At 38.4% G+C, this 23,141-nt stretch overlaps 3 protein-coding genes across 5 annotated transcripts; 2 read left to right on the plus strand and 1 right to left on the minus strand.

Annotated features, from left to right (window-relative positions):
* Positions 1-2,377: 2,377 nt before the first annotated feature.
* Positions 2,378-4,680, minus strand: LOC110005974 (protein rapunzel). The gene is made up of 2 exons (XM_020661233.3): positions 4,575-4,680; positions 2,378-3,413 (listed from the first exon to the last, which is right to left on the minus strand). Exon 2 carries the CDS (start codon positions 3,357-3,359, stop codon positions 2,667-2,669), a length of 693 nt encoding a protein of 230 aa, XP_020516889.1. The 5' UTR covers positions 3,360-3,413; positions 4,575-4,680; the 3' UTR covers positions 2,378-2,666.
* A 6,869-nt stretch (positions 4,681-11,549) lies between these two features.
* si:dkey-266f7.9 (uncharacterized protein LOC100006223 homolog) lies at positions 11,550-18,806 on the plus strand. 3 transcript variants are annotated; one of them, XM_020661234.3, is made up of 8 exons: positions 11,550-11,703; positions 12,166-12,265; positions 13,986-14,556; positions 15,236-17,328; positions 17,415-17,477; positions 17,569-17,619; positions 17,733-17,927; positions 18,038-18,806. In XM_020661234.3, exons 2-4 carry the CDS (start codon positions 12,195-12,197, stop codon positions 15,617-15,619), a joined length of 1,026 nt encoding a protein of 341 aa, XP_020516890.1. In that variant the 5' UTR covers positions 11,550-11,703; positions 12,166-12,194; the 3' UTR covers positions 15,620-17,328; positions 17,415-17,477; positions 17,569-17,619; positions 17,733-17,927; positions 18,038-18,806. The 3 variants fall into 3 exon arrangements, with proteins under 3 accessions (XP_020516890.1, XP_065803951.1, XP_029131358.1); XM_065947879.1 differs by having other exon boundaries at positions 17,415-17,473; XM_029275525.2 differs by having other exon boundaries at positions 11,573-11,703; positions 12,139-12,265.
* Positions 18,807-19,131: 325 nt separating this feature from the next.
* mrpl9 (mitochondrial ribosomal protein L9) lies at positions 19,132-23,022 on the plus strand. The gene is made up of 7 exons (XM_020648611.3): positions 19,132-19,420; positions 21,031-21,190; positions 21,293-21,417; positions 21,498-21,551; positions 21,655-21,756; positions 21,881-21,964; positions 22,712-23,022. Exons 1-7 carry the CDS (start codon positions 19,337-19,339, stop codon positions 23,003-23,005), a joined length of 903 nt encoding a protein of 300 aa, XP_020504267.1. The 5' UTR covers positions 19,132-19,336; the 3' UTR covers positions 23,006-23,022.
* The last annotated feature ends 119 nt before the right edge of the window (positions 23,023-23,141 follow it).

Consider the following 23,141-nt stretch of genomic DNA (forward strand, 5'->3'; position numbering starts at 1 on the left):
AAAAAAAAGCAGCAACACAAAAATGGTTTCAGTCCAAACCTCCAACAGGGACGGACCGGTTAGATTAGGTGACTGATGTTAAAAAATGAAGTAGAATAAAAACAGTAGTTCATTATTGGTGTTTTTAAACATGGCAGCGTGTTCATGAGTTTTTCCTCCAGTCAGTTTGGTCCCTTTAATAAGGTGGCTGTTAGTACTTAATAAATTTCAGGTTCTTTGGATAAAGACAAAGAAAATGTATTTGAAAAAAATGTCAAAAACATTTGGGAGTGAACCCATTTGGGAGTGAACCCCACGTTTAAATCAAACACCCTCAGTTATTAGCGATAAAGATGATGTAATGCTCAAACACCTTGTTTGTGTTGTAAGCTTTTGACGTTTGGTATCATCTGAATGCTGTAAAATTAAAGACAAACATATATACTTTCACGTTTTATATATGTTTATATATATATGTTTTCTGATGATCTCAGCGTGAAGTTTTCTTTTCTTTTTCCTATCTTCTGAAATTAAAATTAAACTGAGGGCCGAAAAAAACTGAAATAACAAAACATATTCTAATGATTAATCCTTCAAATATCCTGTTCTTAGCTTAAGTATTTTTTGTTATTTTACGCTATTGTTTTAGTGTATTTGCACAGCACATTTCTCTATTAATATTTTTACTCTTGAAGTGATGCTTTATCACTACTTGGTCTATTTTAAGGATTTTCACTCACTGATAATCTATGGGAAAACATCCACCTGTTGTGTATGCACAAAGTCAGACCCTTTAATGCAGCGGTGACTAGAACTCATTTTTATATAATTATATTATTATATATACGTGTTATATAAACTAAAACTGTAAACGACTTTAACTTTAAATAATATCTTTTATTACATTTTTCAGCAGTAGAAAAAGTTTAAGTCAACCTTAATGTGTTTAATAAAAGTCTGCATACATGGCATGTAACATAAAGGATCTGTAACAAGTTTTACTTTCAAACAGACACTTAACAAATAACAGAACACACTATGATTTATTGATTTATATTTGACTATAGCTGGTGATAAAACATCTTTTGTATTTTTTAGAAAACTCAGCACTTTGTATCTCTGTTTTTGTTCAATATCCTAACTTTAACAACCTTTTGCTGAGTGCTGAGTTCTTCTTACTCGTCATCGACAACATATCTTTAGACTGAGACTGTAACAAGACAACGTTGTGTAAATTAAGCATGACATTTCATACCCAAGGGCATCAGAATTTACTTTGTTGCCTTTTGTACCTGCAGGAAGATTACATATAGTTAAAGCATAGACTGAGTTAAAGCCAGGTTTTAAACACAGTCCTCTTTGTTGTCCTCTAGTGGTGGCATAAAGGATTACACTGTGGCATGTAGAAGAATGTAGACAGAAATTTTGCTGCTTCTAAAGAACCCCGTTACCCACACAGTTTCCTGCAGGGTCCCTTATTTTAAAGCAGCAGATTAAGTCCAGAGGTTTGTCAAGGAGGAAAGATACACTTTTGTACCTACAGGTACAAACATACCTTATATATATCATATCAGTATCATTGATTGCTATGATAACTTTTGTACCTACAAAAAGGTACAAACCTACAGGTACAAACTCAAGAAACTGGACCAAGGTTGTAATAGTTTTGTAGTTTTTTTAATAGTTTTGATTCTTATTTTGCTATGACTGTGTGTTCTCCGTTTCCGTTTAGCTTTAGTTTTTATTTTTAAGTTTAGATTAGGATCTATTTTTGTGTATAGCTTTGTTTTAGTGTTGTTTTTTTGGCTCTATGTTGAATGTCTCATACTGTATCCTCCAAACAGTAGAACAACCTTTTTTTTTATTTTTAAACAGCGCATGAATCAGAGACACTTTGTCTCAATACAGCTGTTGGTGTGAAATGTAAATTAACTTCATTACTGTATGGTTACAATGTGACTTTAAGTGTCCATTAAGTTAGTGTGCTCTCTGTGTTTGTGTTTTATTCACGGTGAAGGATTTAAACATGTTCATAAGTCTGTTTGCAGGACCAGAGACAACAGATCCAACTTCTTGTAACCTGCAGCCCACACCTTCTAACCCCAAAATGAGACAGTTTGAAAAAAGTATGAATCTGTTCATCATAGACCTTCTTTGTAATTCAAATGATTCTATATAAAGTATCTATTGCTGTATACTCAGTATCTGGCTTGTTACCATCATTTTTCAATAACTGCAATTTGGTTCATTATGGTGCGATTGAAATATACCTTGGAATTTTTTTTAATTCAATTCATCTAGTGTGTGCATGCGTTCTGAACTTAACTATGTGTTAAAAAAATCTGTTCTGTTTTTGTTTGTTTTTGGAGTAGATTAAATGGCTTTTATAAAAAACAACAACAATTTACTTGTACATTTGTACATTTTTAATTCTTCTGTGTATAAAACTTTACCTCAATTATGCATTTACAGTTACACAATATAGCTGCAACAGATAGTGCTCTCTTAAACAAAAAACAACAAAACATGTTCATATGAGAACTAAAATGCTGCTATAACAGCATCACAGGCAGCTTTACAAAAGAAAACATGGCTTTGGATTGATATATATTATAAGATAATTTATAGTTTTGTGATTGGTCCACAGCTGACAGTTCAGAGGAGATGCTCTCTCTGCTGCTCCGTCTTCAGGAGGACTCTGGTTTTGGTTTGCACTGACTCAGCACCTCCTGCATCTTGTCCTGGATGTCCACTACCCTCTTGGCCCACTTCTCCCGCACCTCTTCTTCATCGTCCTCGGTAACAGCCGTGTAGGCCATCAGGGCGATGAGGCCTATGTGGAACAGGTGGGCGATGTGTGAGCAGCGCCGTTCCATGATCTCAAAGTCGCCGTCGCAGTTGTCCATGTACACCTTCAGCAGGGTTCTCCCAAACAGCAGGTTGGTGCCCATGACTCCACGGTAGTACACATCTAGACTCAGATCACTCTTATCCCTCTGGTAGATCTTCTCATAGATCTCAAAGTAGCGCTCTGTGTTCTCTGGATCTTTCTTCACCTGAGCCACCATGTTGTTGAAGGCGGTGTACTGGTGCTTGATGTACTCCTCGTACTTCCCGTAGGTCTCGTTCACCTCGTCAATGCGGATCTTCCTCAGGCATTGCTGATTCTTTTGGGAGATGGTCTCCAGTTTAGAGTTAATTTCCTGGAAGTCCTTTTCCAGAGCGTGGCTCTCTTCGTCCACCAGTCCTTTGCGGGCCACCCCGACCAAGGAGGCGACAATGCCGAAGATGGGATCGATGGAGGAGGCGAAGGAGGACACTTTCTCCACGCAGCTTAGCACCTTCACTGCAGTTTGCTTGATCTTTTCTGAGTCTGCCATCACTGCTGCTGACGCTCTAATGCCCCGGTATGGTTCACACAAAGAGTCAGGAGGCTGCAGAGATACACAAAAAAAAAAATAGAACCAAATATGTTAGAAAATTTTGCTTGCATTCCCGTCTGAACACAGGCTAAGAGCTCAAGCTAAAGCCTCGGTCACACAGGGTCTCAAGTGTCCAACGTTGCTTCTTCGTCTTGCATTACCGTCATTATTAAGCTCATGGCTAACTCTCAGGTTGCTGATAGTTTGGCCCAGATGTCACCAGCTGCTGCGTGCTGCCATATTGCAGAAGGAGTCACATTACACTCTAATATTTCTAACGACAGGTTGCAACAACAAGGGCTCCTGTTGAACCAATGCATGGAGCCTAAACATGTGGGCAGGAGAAGCTGGAAGCAATCAATCATTTCATTATCTAGGAATATGTCAAACATTTTCCTGATAATATAATGAACTCTTTGGTCTTTAATATGTAAGAAAATGAAGAAAGTGTCAGATAAATATTTAGTTTAATTTTACAAAGGACTAAGAAGACTAGTGAGTGTTCAAATCTGAGAGGATGGAAACTTTTTTTCTTATATCAGCTTTAAAAGAAATGTCTCAATCATCAGAATAGTGGCCCTATATTTTTTCAATGAAATTTATCAAGTAAAATGTTTTAATTTAAAAGGAGACTTGTTTTGTTTTTCAGCCACATCGTTGCACAGAATAGAGAATTAATTAGCAGTTTCTGTGTTTTGGGAAAGTGAGTTTTTCAACATAGTGTTCACAAAAGAAGCACAACTATGGATAACATGTCAAAAGTAGCACTGGTATTGGAAACCACAGACTCTAATCCAACTCATTATTCTCATAGTTTTGACATTGATCATCACCCTCAATGTTGTCCTGCTGGAAAAATAACTCCGGGACAACAGTGGGTGTGTCTTTGTAGTAACACAAGAAAGACTGGAATCAAACACAGGTTTAAGACTTGATGAGCTTTCACATGTCATCCTCAACAGTTAAGAGCACTTCCAGGGGCCTTTTGAAACCTTCAGCTGTGACTTAATATGTGTTTTCCAGCCTGACTCTCTCATTTCCTGATTCTCAAACAACACACACTCAAGAATCAACCATCTTCAGTTCATCAACCCGAGCTGACTCAGCTTTCACACAGCCTGCATACTCCCTTCAGATCATAGATTCATACTGAAACAGTAAATGTTCACTCACCAGAAATGAATCTGTTTCTTGTTCTTCTTTCTACTGCAGCCGTCCGACTTTCCTCTCCACCATTTTCCTCCCTACTTAAATAAGAACAGCCCCCTCCTGTCTGAAAGGGGTGTGAACACGAGGAAGTGACTCATGCATGCCCAGCTCTGATTGGCTGAGGGGAGTTCTTCCAGTTTCACTGCGGCCTTCAGTCCCAACGATAGGCTGCAGAACAGGCTGCACACACACAGAGTTTCCGTTCCATTGTGTTGTTAGATTGTTGGTCCCCACACCTTTCTAACCAGTATGGGTGACCAGATACGACAAAGGCCAATAGCAGAGAATTGTAATGCAGTATCACAGATACTGTTTTAAAAATGTAAATAGGATTTAAACAGAACATTAAAAGTTGCTGTAAATCCATCACTTGTAGACCTTTATAAGATGATGTAATGGGGCGGTTTTCCTAAATAACAAAATATAATTTTTCTTAAAACTGAGCCATTAACAAAACACACCGCAAAAACTTCAATCTTAGAAAGTGTATCAGTCTTTTTGAAGTGTCTTCAAATGAGACGTTCCATCTAAACTAGATTGAACATCTCATTTCAAGGCACTTAACAATTAAATCTTTAGGTGAATGTATAATGAGTGCAATGAGCTACAGATACTTATAGGTAAAAATTAGACAATACACCTGCTAAGATTTGGGTTTTTGTAGTGCACATTATGTAAAATTAGTATCAAGATGAGCTTATGCATTTTGGATTTTTAAATGATGTGGAGATAAATGGAATTTACTTTTTCATATAGTCTTTGAGAATGGACCAACTCAAAGAACAATGACTAATTAAAACCGCAAGCGGTGATGAAGGGCCCTCGCACCCTGGTGCATGTCGGGGTATGTCGCGACCGCGGGAGTGCAGCAGCAGCGGAACGTGGCTAAGCAGCAGGCCGTGCAGTTCGATTTATGTAAAAGTGGTAATACTGGCATGTTGAAATAGGCATCGTAATGAAGATCACAGAAAATGTTTACGTAGAGCAGTTCAGGCTGGCACTGTCATGATACCTGTGACATTTGGAGCAAATTGAGCATTGTGTAGTACTTAGTCCTTGCAGTAGGAGGCGCTATGGTTAAAGTTGACTATTGTTAAGTCTATGTGTTCAATACATGTGTAATTTGAAATAGATCAGACAAAGTATATTGGATCAATCAATCAATCAATCAATCAATCAATCAATTTTTATTTGTATAGCGTCAACTCATAACAAGTCTTATCTCGAGACACTTTCTTTGTCTTTGGGTGTTGTTGTTCAGGCAAGCTGTCCATCAACAATCCGGTGGGGGGGGGTTGTTCTGGCAGGTCGTCAACCAACGATCTCAAGGAGCCTAAGAGAGCTCAAGAGATCCAAGGAAAGTAAGTGGTTAGTGACTGAGATTTATCTATAAGATTTATCAAAAAGGAAAGTTTTAAGTCTATTCTTAAAAATACAGACTGTGTCTGCCTCCCGGACCCCGCCCGGAAGATGATTCCAGAGGAGAGGAGCCCGATAACTGAAGGCTTTACCTCCCATAGTACACTAAGAGACTGTAGGTACCACTAGCAGGCCTGAATTCTGGGACCGTAATGTTCTCGAGGGGCAGTACGGCACTAGTAGCTCCTTAAGATAAGATGGTGCCTGGCCATTTAGAGCTTTGTATGTGAGAAGAAGGATCTTGAATTCTATTCTAGAATGTATAGGGAGCCAGTGCAGAGAAGCCAACACAGGAGTAATGTGGTCCCTTTTCCTAGTTCTAGTCAGTACACAAGCTGCAGCGTTCTGGACCAGTTGAAGAGTCTTTAGAGATCCACCATAGCACCGTCACAAAAGAGAATTACAATAATCCAACCTGGAGGTAACAAATGCATGAACTAGTTTTTCTGCATCATTTTGCGACAGGGTATTCCTGATCTTGGATATATTACGAAGGTGGAAATAGGCTGTTCTTGAAATTTGCCTGATGTGAGAGCTAAAGGACATATCTTGATCAAATAGAACTCCTTGATTCCTAACAGACAGGTTGACGGTTTCGACGCAGAAATAATTGAATTCAGCTCTGAAAGGTCGATTGGAGAAAAACTGTCTAGATTAATATCAGGTCCTGGAACTGTCTCTGCCGTATCAGACGTATCTGCAGCAGGTAAGGGCAGCAGGTTACCAATTTTGTCTCTGATGTCTAGAATTTTGTTGTTGAAAAAGCTCAGGAAATCATTACTGCTGAGGGCTAAAGGAATACAAGGCTCAATGGAGCTATGACTCTCTGTCAGCCTGGCTACAGTGCTGAAAAGGTATATAGGATTGCTTTTGTTTTCCTAGATTAGAGAGGAGTAGTAGGCAGCTCGAGCGTGACGTTTATTATGACTATCCAGAGATTCTACCGTTTTGGTAGAGCGCCATATTCTTTCAAAATTTTGCGACGTTTGTTTTAGAGTACGGGTTTCTGAGTTGAACCATGGAGCTAGTCTCTGCCGTTTTATAACCTTCTGTTTTAGGGGAGCAATCGAATCAAGAGTAACTCTCAGCGAATCCACTGCACTATCAACAAACTGATCTAGCTGAGAGGGACTAAAGCTATCATAAGAGTTTCCAACTGGGTTGAAACACAGTACTGAATCAAAAGCAGCTGAAATAACTTCCTTAAATCTAGCTACAGCACTATCAGATAAACTTCTAGAGAGCACATTTTTATTAAGCAGAGATAATTCTGGGAGGGAAAAGTCGAAAGTAATAAGGAAATGGTCTGATAGAAGAGGATTTTCTCGGAAAACTGTCAGGTTTTGGATCTCAATGCCATAAGCTAAAACAAGATCCAGGGTGTGAAACCAATAGAGTCTAATAGTGACATGAAAGCTGTGCTAAGGCTATCATTATCAACATCCACATGGATATTGAAGTCACCGACAACAATTATTCTATCACTGTGAAGGACTAAATCTGATAAAAATTCTGCAAATTCAGATAGAAATTCAGAATATTCCGAAAATTGAGCTCAAAGCGGCGGAATAATAATAATAATTCCTTGGGTTTCAAGAGGGTCCTATGCACTTGTCAGTGCTTCAGGCCCTAATAAAACATTTTTTTGGTTCTTTGGATTCCAATAAGGTCTTCGCTCACTCTGTGAGTGCTCGGGAGAGCAGGTACCTGTTAGAACACAGACAAGAAGGGTGTGGGGATCATCTGATTATTTCATAATTAGATATCCACAGATGAATACTGAGTTTAACTTTTTCTTGTTTCTCTTTGGTGTTCCACTAGAAGTGAACAGAATTTGGTTGCATACAGGAAAATAGTTCTTTTGAGGGTACAAAAGGCAGAATTCACAGCACCAAATTTAATCTTGGAACATTCCAGGTATCGTCTGATACAATTTAGCTCTGTACTATGTTGTAGTTTGTGTTGTTGAATATATAATAATATTCACTGCAGCATAACAAGGTTATTAGTGCATTTATTGTTAGCTAACTAACCAGTTAGCTATAGCCTACTAGCAAAACTATCCGTTCGCACTTGTCAGTGCTTTGGGCCTTTCCTATTTCCCAATAAGGAAATTTGGCTTTAATTATACATCGATTGCACTGTCATAAACCGGGCATGAATTATAGCTTTAAAAAAATGAACAGATTCAATAATCGTGACATTATTTGTCCAGCACATTTCAATTCAAATCAATGCCATAAAAACAGGGGGAAATACTGAACATGAAATAAAGATGGGGTTCTAAAGCTCCCGTGAAGAACTTTCAGTTTGTGTCAATTTTGGAGGCATGTGTTATCTTTCTGCTGATCTTGTCCTTAACATGTCCAGGGGACATTTTCTGTTAAGAGTGAAATGTATCAGTCATTCTGATTATTTGCTGTGAAATATGTTTCCTCACATGGCTTCTGCACCGAGGCAGTGGTTATAGGCATAACATTCAAAATATCAAAGTTGTCAGTTTTGTCATTCATGTTTTTTTTTTAGCTTTTAACTTCAGTCTGATTTAGGTTCAATAATCAAAGTGCAAAAGGAATGATGAACCTGACAAGTTAACCTTTCTGGGGAAGGTGTGTGTGTGTGTGTGTGTGTGTGTGTGTGTGTGTGTGTGTGTGTGTGTGTGTGTGTGTGTGTGTGTGTGTGCGCGCGCGCGTGTGTTTTTCCACTTATTCCAGGTGTTGAGGGACCAGATGGCTGAAACTAAAACTGTAAACGACTTTAACTTTAAATAATATCTTTTATTACATTTTGCAGCAGTAGAAAAAGTTTAAGTCAACCTTAATGTGTTTAATAAAAGTCTGCATACATGGCATGTAACATAAAGGATCTGTAACAAGTTTTACTTTCAAACAGACACTTAACAAATAACAGAACACACTATGATTTATTGATTTATATTTGACTATAGCTGGTGATAAAACATCTTTTGTATTTTTTAGAAAACTCAGCACTTTGTATCTCTGTTTTTGTTCAATATCCTAACTTTAACAACCTTTTGCTGAGTGCTGAGTTCTTCTTACTCGTCATCGACAACATATCTTTAGACTGAGACTGTAACAAGACAACGTTGTGTAAATTAAGCATGACATTTCATACCCAAGGGCATCAGAATTTACTTTGTTGCCTTTTGTACCTGCAGGAAGATTACATGAAGTTAAAGCCAGGTTTTAAACACAGTCCTCTTTGTTGTCCTCCAGTGGTGGCATAAAGGATTACACTGTGGCATGTAGAAGAATGTAGACAGAAATTTTGCTGCTGCTTAAGAACCCCGTTACCCACATAGTTTCCTGCAGGGTCCCTTATTTTAAAGCAGGAGATTAAGTCCAGAGGTTTGTCAAGGAGGAAAGATTTGTCAATGTAAAACTGAAAATCACATGACTCAATCAGTTTTACTATGTATTTTTTTAAAAGATACTGAATGTTTAAAAATCAAGACATGTGATGTTAGCTTCCAACATTCACCTGGATTCAAGGTTCCTATTCAAAACATCAGGACTTCCTATCATCTACATCATAGGTTTAAAATCTGTTTTAACAGCTAACCAAATATTCCTCAGCAGGACGAGGACAAGTCTGTTATGTAAAATCTGACCTACCCGCGTAGTGATATGAGACGAGATGGGAAAACATCTGCTGACTTTTCCACGGACTACACACATGCAAACAAACATACACACACACTCTCCCTGACCCCTGACCCTTGACCCCTCTGACCTGAGGCCTCTACAGCCTGCGTCCTCTGATGAGCTCTGCTGAGCTGAATTACTCTGTGTGATGCTCATTCTTAGAAGCTCTGACGCAGTACTCTGTAGCTCTGTGGTTTTTCACCAGCAGCCTTGAGGTGAATTTGGTGAGCTGGTAATGTCATCATAGGACCTGCTTTGGTTTAAGAAATATGCCATCACAGTAAAAAAATAAATATATAGCTGCAATTGGCTTCCTGATGCAAATTGTTTTTGTGACCTATGTATCAGTTTTTTCAAACCCCTGTATTTTAATTAAAGATTTGTGAATATTTTGTGCTGCCAGGTTTTTATAAAAACTTACCAGAACTTCTCTGACATATTGATGAAAAGATCGGCAATCCTTCTTGGTTCAACAAATCTTTGATTTAGAAAGGTAATGCATAAGGAAATGGACATTTAATTGCAAAACACTCCCCAATGAGTTCTTAATTTGTCATGGGGCCATGCTTTTTGGTCACTATGTTTTAAGTATTTGCTGCAGGTAGAGGAAGAGCACTGCAGTAATCATCATAAAAACAGTCTATTAGGTCACATTGTAGATACTTATCAGAGATATCATAATCAGCAGCAAAAAAAAAAGCAGCAACACAAAAATGGTTTCAGTCCAAACCTCCAACAGGGACGGACCGGTTAGATTAGGTGACTGATGTTAAAAAATGAAGTAGAATAAAAACAGTAGTTCATTATTGGTGTTTTTAAACATGGCAGCGTGTTCATGAGTTTTTCCTCCAGTCAGTTTGGTCCCTTTAATAAGGTGGCTGTTAGTACTTAATAAATTTCAGGTTCTTTGGATAAAGACAAAGAAAATGTATTTGAAAAAAATGTCAAAAACATTTGGGAGTGAACCCATTTGGGAGTGAACCCCACGTTTAAATCAAACACCCTCAGTTATTAGCGATAAAGATGATGTAATGCTCAAACACCTTGTTTGTGTTGTAAGCTTTTGACGTTTGGTATCATCTGAATGCTGTAAAATTAAAGACAAACATATATACTTTCACGTTTTATATATGTTTATATATATATATATATATATATATATATATATATATATATATATATATGTTTTCTGATGATCTCAGCGTGAAGTTTTCTTTTCTTTTTCCTATCTTCTGAAATTAAAATTAAACTGAGGGCCGAAAAAAACTGAAATAACAAAACATATTCTAATGATTAATCCTTCAAATATCCTGTTCTTAGCTTAAGTATTTTTTGTTATTTTACGCTATTGTTTTAGTGTATTTGCACAGCACATTTCTCTATTAATATTCTTACTCTTGAAGTGATGCTTTATCACTACTTGGTCTATTTTAAGGATTTTCACTCACTGATAATCTATGGGAAAACATCCACCTGTTGTGTATGCACAAAGTCAGACCCTTTAATGCAGCGGTGACTAGAACTCATTTTTATATAATTATATTATTATATATACGTGTTTTAACTGACAAAACCTCTGTCCTTTTAGCCTGTCACATTAAACACTTTTCATCTTTCATAGAATTAAAAGATACTATTTTGGGAATGTTAAAGGGAGAAGAAGATCCTCCTGCTGACACTGACTGAAGCTCAACACATAACTCACAAATCTTAACAATGTTTGACCCCCTTACTAACTTTTTCATTAATTTATTTTTTTTGCCTCTGAGCCACAATAAGTGACGAACATGACTTGTTGAATACGCCTCTTGTTCAAACACCCCCCCTCCACCCTCCCCTCCCCACCGTTCCATGGTATTTCCCACAATAACATCCCAGGTCGAACACACTGACGCTGTCATTTTGCCTCTGACCCCTCCACTCTCCTCTCCTCTCCCTCTCTTCCTCTCTCCCTCATTCTGTCTCTAGCTGCCTGGTCCGGACCGAGGACGAACACCTTCTGGTTTCAGGTATGAAACATGGTCTACACATCAGCAGCTTTGACAGAACAGAGCCTTTTGGCCATTAGTCTTGTTTAATCCTTCCATTGAAGCCTGCATGCTGAGCTGAGGTTGACATCAGCCCGGGCTTTGGATTGTTGTTTGTTTATGCATGAGAGTTGAGGGGAATTTATTTCATTTTGCTTTGTCAACAAGTTTTGAATTAGCCAAGTTTGAGCCTGGTGTACTGCCTGTCTGTGATACATGAACATTTCAGGCCTCTTTTTTGTTGACTGAGCATCTACAGTAGTTATGAGGGAGGTGTCAAAGCAGTGACAGCAACACAGTAAATATTGTTTATTTGTATATACCTCAACTGAGAAAATAGTGTTTCATTTTACAAATGGAGTTTTATATATATATTCAATCATTCTAAACAGCTGCAGTACATTTACAACTCTGTAGTTCTTGCCTTTTCTCTGCCAATCATAGATCCTGTCATCCCCTCTGATTGATCAGACATGAAGAAATACATCACAGGAGGTCCAGTGAAAGTACAAATGATGTATATAGAGCTTCTGGTGTTGGTGGGGTGAGTGGTCATTGTTACAGACTGAGGACAACTGCATACCTCTTTTATTCAAGAAGAAAATGTAATCTCTCAGAACGCTCCGTTTTGGTGTGTGTGTCTCTTTAAATGTAATGAGCCCCCCTGAGTTTTCCCGGAAGACAAATCCGCTTAAAATGGTAGACCTGTGCAAAAGTTTTGTTCTAGGCTCAGGATGGAGTCCATATGTAGAGATACCAGGGGAGGGGAGGGGATTTTATTTATTTATTTTAACCAGAATCCCACTGTGACATCACAAACTGAGCAAATTTGAAACAGAGCATTTTCTCTGTGTTGTCAGACTTATGCAGACCACAAACAAAGGACTGGATGGAGTTATTTCACATTTTATGGGTCGGTAGACACTCAGGTTACGCAAATATATGTTCAAAAACAGTAGAAGTGGATTTTTCATGATATGTCCCCTTCAAGTGTTATGTAAAAAAATGTAATAAACACAAAATTTAAATAACTGAAGTTATCCAACAAACTCAAACTTGAATGTACAAAGACTGTAAAACTCCACCCTAATAATTAAAAAGATGGCCTACAGGAGGACAAAATGACTGATGATAATTGTCGCTTCTTAAGTCAGTTAGTACGATGGAGGATTAGGGCCACATTAAAAAAAAAAACATTTAATTTTAAGATTAAAGTCGGAAATTTACGAGAATAATGTCGGAAATTTACAACTTTATTCTCGTAAATTAACAAGTTCAAGACCAGCCTGTGCGAAAATGATGAAAGTAGAACTCTTAAATTCTTTAAATAATAAAAGAATAAAGTGGTTATTTTAGTCTATATCAGAAGAGCAGCAGCATCCTGTTCTCAAATGACAAACATGGAGCATCTTGTCCTACAGGTTTCACTAATAAGGAAATAGGATACTTCCTTGTGTAGTCGGTAAAAACAGTTCAAGAGAAGTTTTCACTACAACTTGAAAGACCTTGTTTATCTGTAAAATGATGAACAGGACACAAACTGTCTCTGCACATGAGACACTTTAACAAGGCAGACCGATAACAGACACAAATAGCTGTGTTGGGGCTTTACTTATGCAGATATGAAACTACACATGCTTTTGACACATCATCATCTTCACATCTTTAAAATATCAGCACCCTGAAAAGATACTGCAAGAAACTGAAGAAAGAAGCACACTGATTTGGAGGAAGCTGTCTGCAGAGGAAAATACTTAGAGTTCTACTTTCATCATTTTGCGCAGGCTGGTCTCGAACTCGTTAATTTATGAGATAATTCTCGTAAATTTGTGACTTTATTCTTGTAAATGTACAACTTTATTCTCGTAAATTTACTAGTTTAATCTCGAAATTTATGACTTTATTCTTGTAAATGTACAACTTTATTCTCGTAAATTTACTAGTTTAATCTCGAAATTTATGACTTTATTCTTGTAAATGTACGACTTTATTCTTGTAAATTTACTAGTTTAATCTCGAAATTTAAACTTTTTTTTTTTCAACATGGCCCTAATCCTCCGTCGTAAATTAGAGCAAAGTAGTCCTCAGATTGATAAAGCACAATGATGTGACAGGTGTTTGTATTTCTGCCTGTAGTGACAGTGATGTATCAGACGGCTTTAAAACCCCCACATCATCAACAATAAGACTTCAAACCTTGACTTTTTGACAAGAAACATTTCCAATGAAAACCATATATTTGACAAGTCTCTGCTATGTTTCAGAGTCTTCGGTCTGAGTCGTGGTGCCATTCAGAGACCAGACTATGACGACACTCCAAAACCGGAGTTCCTTAATCCGTCCTGGATGGCGAGCATCCCTGACGATCAGCCGCTGTCTGAGGTCACCATGCCGGGGACACACAACACCATGGCCCTGTACGGCGGTGTGTACGCCGAGTGTCAGACCTGGAGCCTGGCCTCCCAGCTCAGAGCAGGTGTCCGCTTCCTGGACGTCAGGGTCCGTCATGTCAAAGGGAACCTCACCATCCACCACGGGGTGTCTTATCAGCGGGCGCACTTTGGACACGTGCTGGAGGGTGTGGCTGAGTTCCTTCAAGAGTTCCAGAGTGAGACAGTGCTGATGAGGGTGAAGGAGGAGTTCAGTGAGACGTATGACATCTACGGAGCTGTGGTCGACCACATCCACCGCTACGCCCACTGGGACCTGCTGTGGCACAGCCGGCTTGTGCCCACCATGGCAGAAGCCCGAGGGAAGCTCATCATCCTGCAAGACTTTTCTGGACCAGATCTGGGGATGCGCTACGGTTCTCTGGACATAGCAGATGACTGGAAGGTAGGAAAATGAAGTTTATTTTGGTTAAGACTTGCATTAATAAACTAGTACTTACATGAAGGAAGGAAAGAAGCAGAAAAGTTGCCAGATGTTACAAAATGAACTGATTGGGACATAAGTAGAAGGATTTAGCTGATTGAGTTTGAGGTGCCTCCTTCACATCATGAAAAGGATTTAAAGGCTTAATTTGCGATTTTTCACACTTAAAAGTAATATAAATCAAGTATATCCTCTGAAAATAACTCTGTGAGTCATGACTGTCTACAATGGGTGTAACACCCGAGTCCCACTGTCTGTGACGTTTTCAGAGTTTTCAGAGTCCTATCTTCACTTTGTTTACATCGCCAGGACGGCCGGCTGACTCCTCCCCTCGTGTATAAAAGTTGTTTAATTGAGGGACTAGAGAAAAGAAGAATAACATACTGTACTCACTGCTTAACTGTGTTTCTAGATCACGCTCATTTCAGGTAAATTTACATGCAGTGTGAAGATACGAGCATAATAAAGATTGCTAGCACTAGCATGCTAACACAACAATGCAGCGCAAGTTGTTTATTGGATCAAAAAAAATCGCATATTAAGCCTTAAAACAAATGAAAGTGGGTGCACACAGAAGACTAACTCTTAAATTTGTTTCAACTAAAAATCAAGCTTTTAAATCATTGAACTTTCCTCATAGGTTCCAACACTCCTTCATGTGGAGGAGAAATGGCAGAGTGTCTATGATCACCTGGAAGCTGCACCCACAGGAAACAAAGGCCAGGTTTTTCTCACCTTCAGCAGTGGGGCCGGTGTGTTCGCGTACCCCAGAGCCGTCGCTCAGCGCGTAAACCCGCAGCTGTACGACTACCTGAGGGCCAAGACTGATCTGAACCAGAGGCTTGGAATCATTTGCATGGACTTTCCTGCATCTCCCATGATTCAAATGATCATCGATTTCCAGCTAAAAGAGGTCATCAAGAGAAGACAGGCCTTTGACTCAGTCTCTAACAAGTTAAGTTTAAAATATAGAATTTCTTCACTAAGAAAGAAGATGATGAAAAATAAAGCTGTAAACGTCTGAGCCAAAATCACTGCAGTGAATTAAAGATGCAACCAAAGATACTGTACACAAAATGAATGAAGTTTTCTGCAGGAATAAACTGCTGTTTAAACTTTCAAAGTGTGTTTTAATTGCTGCTTTGAGACATTTGGACAATCAACATCGTCAGAGAGAGCATTAGGAACCTTTAGTGAAGTCAATTGATACAGAAAAACAACAATAATCTGGAAGTGTATTGCTGACTTTACAAAGCTTTTTGGTTTGTTGAGTGGATGGAAGCAGTCACATTTCTTTGACACAGGGTGGCAGTGCAACATCTTGGGTGTGCTTGTTGTTTGTGTCAACAGCTGCCTGGTAGAAAACAAGTGTCAACCTTTGCATCACAAACTCACTTCAACTGTAACATAGCTTTTTTCAAATCTGCAGCTGCCTGCTTCATTCTTAATCTATCAGACGGACGGATAGTTTCCCCTACTATCTTTGCATGGTATGCTGTTGCCTTTAAACATTGATAAATAATGGAATGTTACCTCTACACTATTAAATGGACCTTCACCTCTTCTAAACAGCCATTTACAAGTCTTGAGTTTCTCCTTCAAGAGGCTCAAACACTGCCCCAAGTGATCTCTTTACTTTCTATCACTTGAGGCAGTTTTTTGTTTGGGCTGTGTTTGGAAAAAAAGAAGAAAACTTCTCTCTTCTGCTTGAGGCTAGCTGCTCAAGACGACACAAGCAACAACTACCACACTGCTAGAATCTTTCAACTGTGGACGGGCCAGTTGCATTTTTGGTAATGTAGCTTTTGATTAGGAAGAAAGGTTTCCGTAAAACAAGACAAAATATATGTTTCTGTTGCAAGGATTGAGATGCTTTAAAAAACTGGAACAAGGTAACAGAAGTGCAACATTTAACAACTGAGTATCCTTTAATTTGACATCAACAGAAGCCATCTTTCTTTTGCAAGTCCCAACACTTTTAAAGTTGTGCAATACTGAATCTTAGAAGTCCTCTTTCAAGATGGTTCAGTTCACATCACAGCTGGATTTCTGTCTTACTTTCCGACATGCAGTTTCTATTTGAAGGTTTGATCAATAATAAATATGAGACCCTTTTTTAGAAATCTTTTGAGTATTTTGCATCATTTATTTCAGCAGTATTGCATATCTACTAATAGCTGAATGGAAAGCAAAATCATTATCAACCACAAGCAGCTGCATTGAAAGAAATTGTAGAAACGCTCCCTGTGTGTCTAATGAGTTCTGATAACACAGTGTTTACTCTGCAAAGGCAAATGCATTCCCTTGTCTTTTCTACACCTGACTATCCCTCATTTTGCCCCGTGCTTTCCCAGTATCACTTTTAATTTACTTCAATGAATTGCAAAGTGTTACATTTAAAAGAAGTATGGTTTGCTATCGCTAACACGTGAGAACATGTGATTGGTTGTGTGGTTAAAAAAACTCACTTTGCATGCAGAATGATCAGTCAGATAACAGAGTTTGATTTTTATCATGATTTCCTCCTTGTTAAAATGCACAGTGTTGCGAAACAGTTGTTGTAATGTGGGCTTGTGACAAAATGTGTCCACATCCTGTCCAAACAGCAAATGATGTTAGAGTTGAGAGACTTTGTTAAAGATAGGTGACGACTCATGCATAGCGCTACGCTCACTTGGTGAATACTGGAAGAAGAAAAAAGGCGTCAAAGTGCCTCGGATCAAAGATAAACAGGTACAGTGTAAGCATTGTGCTGCAGATGCTCCTCCTGTGAATGTCAGTGTATAATTGTGACAAGTGTACATTTTTATTCACTGCAGATATGGAAGAGTCTCAACAGGTTGAATTCAGGCCTCAAAGCGCCGTTTTGATTTCAACAGTAGGTGAGAAGTCTGTTCTCCTTTAAACTCAAGTCTGCCTTTTTTAAAACTCCATACCAATCATTGACTCTGTCTTTCTTCTATTTTTTTGTAGTTCTGATCAACATTATGTGGTGGGTGGCTATGATAGCCTCCATTGCTCTTGGTGGGTTTATATTATTTTGATCACTATAATATTTTAGATCTTGTGTTTTTACTGCGAGTCTTCCTTCTATCCCACTTCACATTTTTTCTGGTTCTTGATACTGTTCATGATAGGGGCTACACATCTGCACAACTGTCCACTTCAGCCCAACATCCCCATCTACCTGATTGTGTTTGGAGTGACCAGCATCCTCTCTCTAACTCTGACCTCCTTCAGCAAGAGATGGGAGAGGAACAGCTGCACCTCCATCCTGATAACGTCCTGCATGACCCTCCTGCACCTCTTCAATTTGGCCTGGTTCATCGCAGGTTAGATACTGAAATCTGAAAGTAGCATGCAATAAAGCTTTAAATGTTTGGTTGTTTTGTGTAGTTGTTATTCAGAATAAATGAAGATGTTCTGAAATGTTGCCCTGCAGGCACCTGCTGGGTTTATCCTATATACCCCCCCAACTACACACGTGGAGCTCTGTACTGCCACAAGACAACCTACCAGATTGCCTTCATTTTCACTACCCTGGTGTGGGTCGCTATAGCTTGTACATTCATCTGTGGTTGTTGCGTCGCTCTGCTGGCATGCTGTGGGACTGTCACAGTAAGACACAGGTTGATACCCAACCGCAGCTCTTTCTATGGTCTAACTAGGGATTCTTCTGCTGCTGGTGATGTGTGATTTAAACCTTTGTTTTTGTTTTTTTAAATGTTAAACAAATTCATCGTAACAAATAGTTTGACAAGAGTGGAATATTTGACTGATTCGGCTCCTGCTCAGGATTCTTTTCATTATTGTATTAATGTTGGTTTTTGTTCATTTTCATAGTACAGTGTGTGCACAAAGATGTAAATTGCTACAAGATTGTTATCTCTGAATGTTTCCTGTTAACACTTGAGTCGGTGCCTTGAGTCACTCAAGACTTGAGTTTTATTTTTGTAACATTTTATTCATTTTGTGTATTTGTCTTTTTTCCGTCTATCAGCTCTGTCCATTTTAACTAGACTAGTTGTTTCCGACAGATCACTGTATAGAGCTAGTCTGCTGAAACAGAACAACTATGTGTCATCGTGTACTTCCTGTTTACACCCAAATCTAACAGTTAGTGTTTGAGAAAATACTTTGTAAGATAGCCTTGTTCATTGGCAGCTAATACTTGAGTTTTGCCACTTTAAATAAAGAAAAGCTGACTTTGATTATAGTCTCTATCTTCTGCTTTGACAGTGATCAACAAAATGAGGCTCAAACATGGGAATGTTTGCACACAAAAAAAACCTTTATACGAAACAAAAACCTTTTGTATGCAGATAGGCTTCACACTACACTCTGATGTGTAATTTAAACCTTTGCTTTTGTTTTTTAAATGTTAAACAAATTCATTGTAACAAATAGTTTGACAAGAGTGGAACTATTTACTGATTCTGCTCCTGCTCAGGATTATCCTCAGACTGTGAACTCTAATCAGGCACAGATATTTTCAAGGGTATCTTTTAATTCAGGCTCCTTTGAGGACACCTATCCCAGCTTGTTGGGTCCTTATAGTCACACACAATCGACGATAGTTAGCTTCTGGCTAAAATGCATGCTGAGCTTCTCTGACAGGTTACAGCTGGTTATTTGAAAGTGAAGGTGCATTCCATAAAAAGCTGCATTGAGTCTTTTCTTTGTATTTGTGTGTCGATAATAAAGCGGGGTAGAGACTGTTTGGTTGAGTTAACACAGAAACATGTGGAGCTCCGGCCGACGCGTCCTTCAGGATCTGCTCATCCTCCCTGCAGCTCTCAGGAGTTTCTCCCTGACTCCTGCTCAGGTCAGTCTGTCAACATTTAAATTGAATAATAATAATAATAATAATTTAAACTGAAGCCTGTACGCTTTGTTCCAGAAATGATTCTCAAGTCTCAGTTTAATGTGTCTCAGATGAGGCTGTGGATTAACGTTCAGTATAACCCTTAACATGAATCATGGTGCTGTAGTATGAAGAAGCTGTGTATCTTAACATGTACTACAAGAAGGTCATAAAGTGGCAGGATTAATCACAGAGACAGAGTTCTTCATGTTAAAGTGATAGAAAAGAGACACAAGAAATCCAAACATTGAATCCTTCAACCTGAGTGTTGTTCTTTTCTTTAAGTGATTCCAAACATTGACTGATAGGTTGAAATATTTTTCCCAAACATGTTTTCATAAAATAAAATGAAAGAAACATAAAATACGACAATAAAAGAACATGGCAAACCATATTGACCCTCTATTGTACTTATTTGTAGGACTAAGGTTACACGTCTTTCTGAAGTGTAACATATTGATATTAATATTCTTCAAGTAAGTAGCTTTATTTTTTAAAGTTAAATACATGAGTGCAAACTTTGCCAGAAAGCTTTAAAGCATTTTTAATTTTTAATTGTCAAGTGAACTATTGCTACATAGACAAACCAATAACTTATACCAACCAATGTGTTGGACATCTCGAGGACTCAATAAGATACTGTGGAGTCAAATTATGGAACACACATCTTTATTTACTTGATGATTTTTTGTCTTTTTCTAGATACAAATTCAGACTCAGAAATGTGTTGATGTCAGATTTGTAGTGAATAGTGAATTGTCCTGATTTTGTTAGATTGTCTACATACTGTATGTCCTGTTTTGCTCTTTTTTATGTTTTCAATGTTTGTATGTAATTTTCAATTGGGTAAATTTTATTTGTGATAGTAAATAGTCTTATTTTGTTATTTTTACTGTATTTTATTTTAACTTAGTTTAATCTCTTAAATTTAGGTTTTGAGATAAGCCCTCATGGGTTTCTACCTCACCTGCACATGTGTTTTATTTTTCTGTTTGACTCTTCTTTCAAAAAATGTACAAATAAACTAAACGTACAGTATGTTTCCTGACACATTATCTACTTTTCATCAGCTACAACACATGTTTCCATCCAGTGTCAGTAGAAGAGGGAAACAAATACTAATGACTAAAGATTATTGTTGTTTTTCTAACAGGCCTTAATGGTCATAAAAAAACAAACTTCAAATATACCTGTATGAATCTCAGTTTTTTTGTATATATTTTCCATAAAGATTGTTTTGTAGGCTGTAACAAGTAGTGGTCATTAGATGTGTTATATAGAAAAAAGAACGTCCACTTAGGCCTCGTTTTATAATTTTATATTTTGTATTTTCATATCAAATTTTAGCTTATTGAGGATCTTAATGCTGTTTTTAACTTTGTAAAGAGTTTTTAATTGCTTTATGTATGAATGGTTCTCTGTAAATAAACTTGCATTACCTTTTTAAAGATACACAAAAAGACAGCTTCTATGTTACATCCATGAAAGCTTGCCGAAGGTGTCTGTAACCCTCCCTTCGTTTTTAAGGACATGACAGCACATATTAAAGTGTGTGCTTGATTTCTCCTCAGAACACAGTTGTGGTGGAGCGCTGGTGGCAGGTGCCTTTATCTAAAGTTGGCAGTCCTCCGAGGCTTCATCCCCGAAGACACAGAATCTACAAGCTGGTTGAAGACACCAAACACCTTCCCAAGGAAAAGATGGAGCTCATCCTGACGCAGACCGTTCCCAGTGAGCCTCTCCAGTCTCCAGTTCATGAGATCAGAGTATTCAGTGCTTTAATGAAACTCTTTGTGTGATTAAAAAAACAACAACTTGTGTTTGTTCTGCCAGAGCTCGGTGGTCGAGGAGACTCTGTGTTTGTGAAAAAGTCTGTTGGCAGAAATAAGCTGCTGTCCGAAGGCCTCGCAGTGTATCCATCACCAGAGAACAAGCAGATGTTTGCTGAGGAGATCAGAGTGTGTATCGCTTTTTACTACTGTCATCTTTTTACCCTCACACTTGTAGTTATTCACTCCGTCACCTTTTTCACCAACAGCTTCTACGAGAAGGAAAGCCAGAGGAAAGAGTGCAAACGCGTACTGGACAGTTGGTGAGTTTGTCTTTCCCCCTCTGAAGTGATGAACCTGAGAGATAAGTCACTAACACATGAGAAGAGAAACATCAGGGATTGTTTTTTTTTGTTTTCTTTACAGACAGTGGAGTACCTTAAAAGCTCCCATCTGAAGATAAACCAGATGCCCTCTGATGAGTTCCAGGTCCATAAAGAAGTTGTGTGCCGACAGTTTCTCAAGAAGGTGGATCCCCCTCCCCCCTCCCCCTTAAATTGATTCATCCTTAAAATCTCATTTTCTACAACTTTAACTAATTCAAGTTTCTGCTGAACGTTCAGTAATTGACCTTTCAAAATGTTTTCCTCAGCTGGGAGTTGTAGTTCCACCTCAGGCGTTGAGTCTTCCATTCGATTCAGTGAAGGAAGTGGGCGACTACTGGTGTGAAGTAACGGTAAGAATTTTCTGTTTTAATGCAACACGTGCATCACTTATCAGCAGTAAGTGAATACCCATGCTGTGGGTACCTTATTTAAAAGTTAGTAGAAATCAATTTCAAACTATTAGAAATGGTTTAGTTGTGTTTGACCTTGTAGGTATACTGTTTTTGGTAAGGAAAAAAAAAGCTTGTAAAATCCCTTAGCTACATATATATCAGGGTTTTCCCTGGCTCACAATATGCCTTTTAGGGGTCACTGCGCACAACAGTAATCATGATCAGTCCATATACTACAGTAAAGGCTATAAGTCAGTGTAAGCTTACTTGATAGAAATGTTTGCATTTTCCTTTTATTTCGGACCATTTCATAATGGGAAATCTACCGACATTTGACGCTTGGAGGGTGTCAGCGGAGCGCCGTCCAGACCCGGTCAAAACAAACAAACTGCATGTGTAATTGGATGAGAGGGGAGTTGACTGCTGGAAGTCAGAGAAGTTGTACTTAAGTTTATGTTCTGCTTGTTCAACAGTTGTTTGATATGTTGCAATTCAAAACATTCAGAGGGAATTGCAATTAGAATAATCTTCTTTTTTTTGGGGGGTGCGCCAAAGAATCCTCTATGCAGGACAAACCCTGCATATAACAAATTGAAAACATTTTTTCTTCTGCTGTTTACCTTGAGCCTTCTTTTATCCCAAGAGCACTTTTGGCTGTTGCTCTTCCAAAGACCTAACAGCATTTTTTTTTTTTTTATCTCTCAGGTAAACGGGATAGACAAAGTTCGCATCCCTTTGTCAGTGGTTCCATATGAAGACCAGTCTGCAAGTTACAAACGTCAGCTGAAAGCACAAAAGCTGCAGCTGGAAGAGGAACAAGTCTCAGAGCCTGCTGATGAGCAGGAAGCTACAGCACAGGCTGTTTCTGACGCTGCAGTTAAAGACTCTGAGAGTCAAGTGAGCGAAGATTCAGCTTCAGCAGAAGCCTCAGCAGCTGTAGAAACACCGACAAACCAAGACACAACAGCACCACCAAGTGACAGCCCGAAAAAAGATTAAAGGACTACACAACAAGATATCTGCAGAACTAGTTTGTTTGTCTGTAAAACTTATTATACATGCATATAAAGAGCCCAGTGTTAACTGTGTTGTTAAATGAAGGTTTTTTGGAAACTGCCAAAGATGATGCTGTTTA

The sequence above is a fragment of the Labrus bergylta genome, chromosome 19 (assembly GCF_963930695.1).
Source record: "Labrus bergylta chromosome 19, fLabBer1.1, whole genome shotgun sequence".
Classification (NCBI taxonomy): Eukaryota; Metazoa; Chordata; class Actinopteri; order Labriformes; family Labridae; genus Labrus; species Labrus bergylta.

Bases quoted from the DNA above. Each gene is read 5' to 3' on its own strand.
- si:dkey-266f7.9 (XM_020661234.3), top strand. From the start codon at position 12,195: ATGAAGAAATACATCACAGGAGGTCCAGTGAAAGTACAAATGATGTAT. The intron at 12,266-13,985 runs GTGAGTGGTCAT...GCTATGTTTCAG, and splicing joins GAGCTTCTGGTGTTGGTGGG to AGTCTTCGGTCTGAGTCGTG. The intron at 14,557-15,235 runs GTAGGAAAATGA...CTTTCCTCATAG, and splicing joins ACATAGCAGATGACTGGAAG to GTTCCAACACTCCTTCATGT.
- LOC110005974 (XM_020661233.3), bottom strand. From the start codon at position 3,359: ATGGCAGACTCAGAAAAGATCAAGCAAACTGCAGTGAAGGTGCTAAGC.
- mrpl9 (XM_020648611.3), top strand. From the start codon at position 19,337: ATGTGGAGCTCCGGCCGACGCGTCCTTCAGGATCTGCTCATCCTCCCT. The intron at 19,421-21,030 runs GTCAGTCTGTCA...ATTTCTCCTCAG, and splicing joins TCTCCCTGACTCCTGCTCAG to AACACAGTTGTGGTGGAGCG. The intron at 21,418-21,497 runs GTGTGTATCGCT...TTTCACCAACAG, and splicing joins TGTTTGCTGAGGAGATCAGA to CTTCTACGAGAAGGAAAGCC.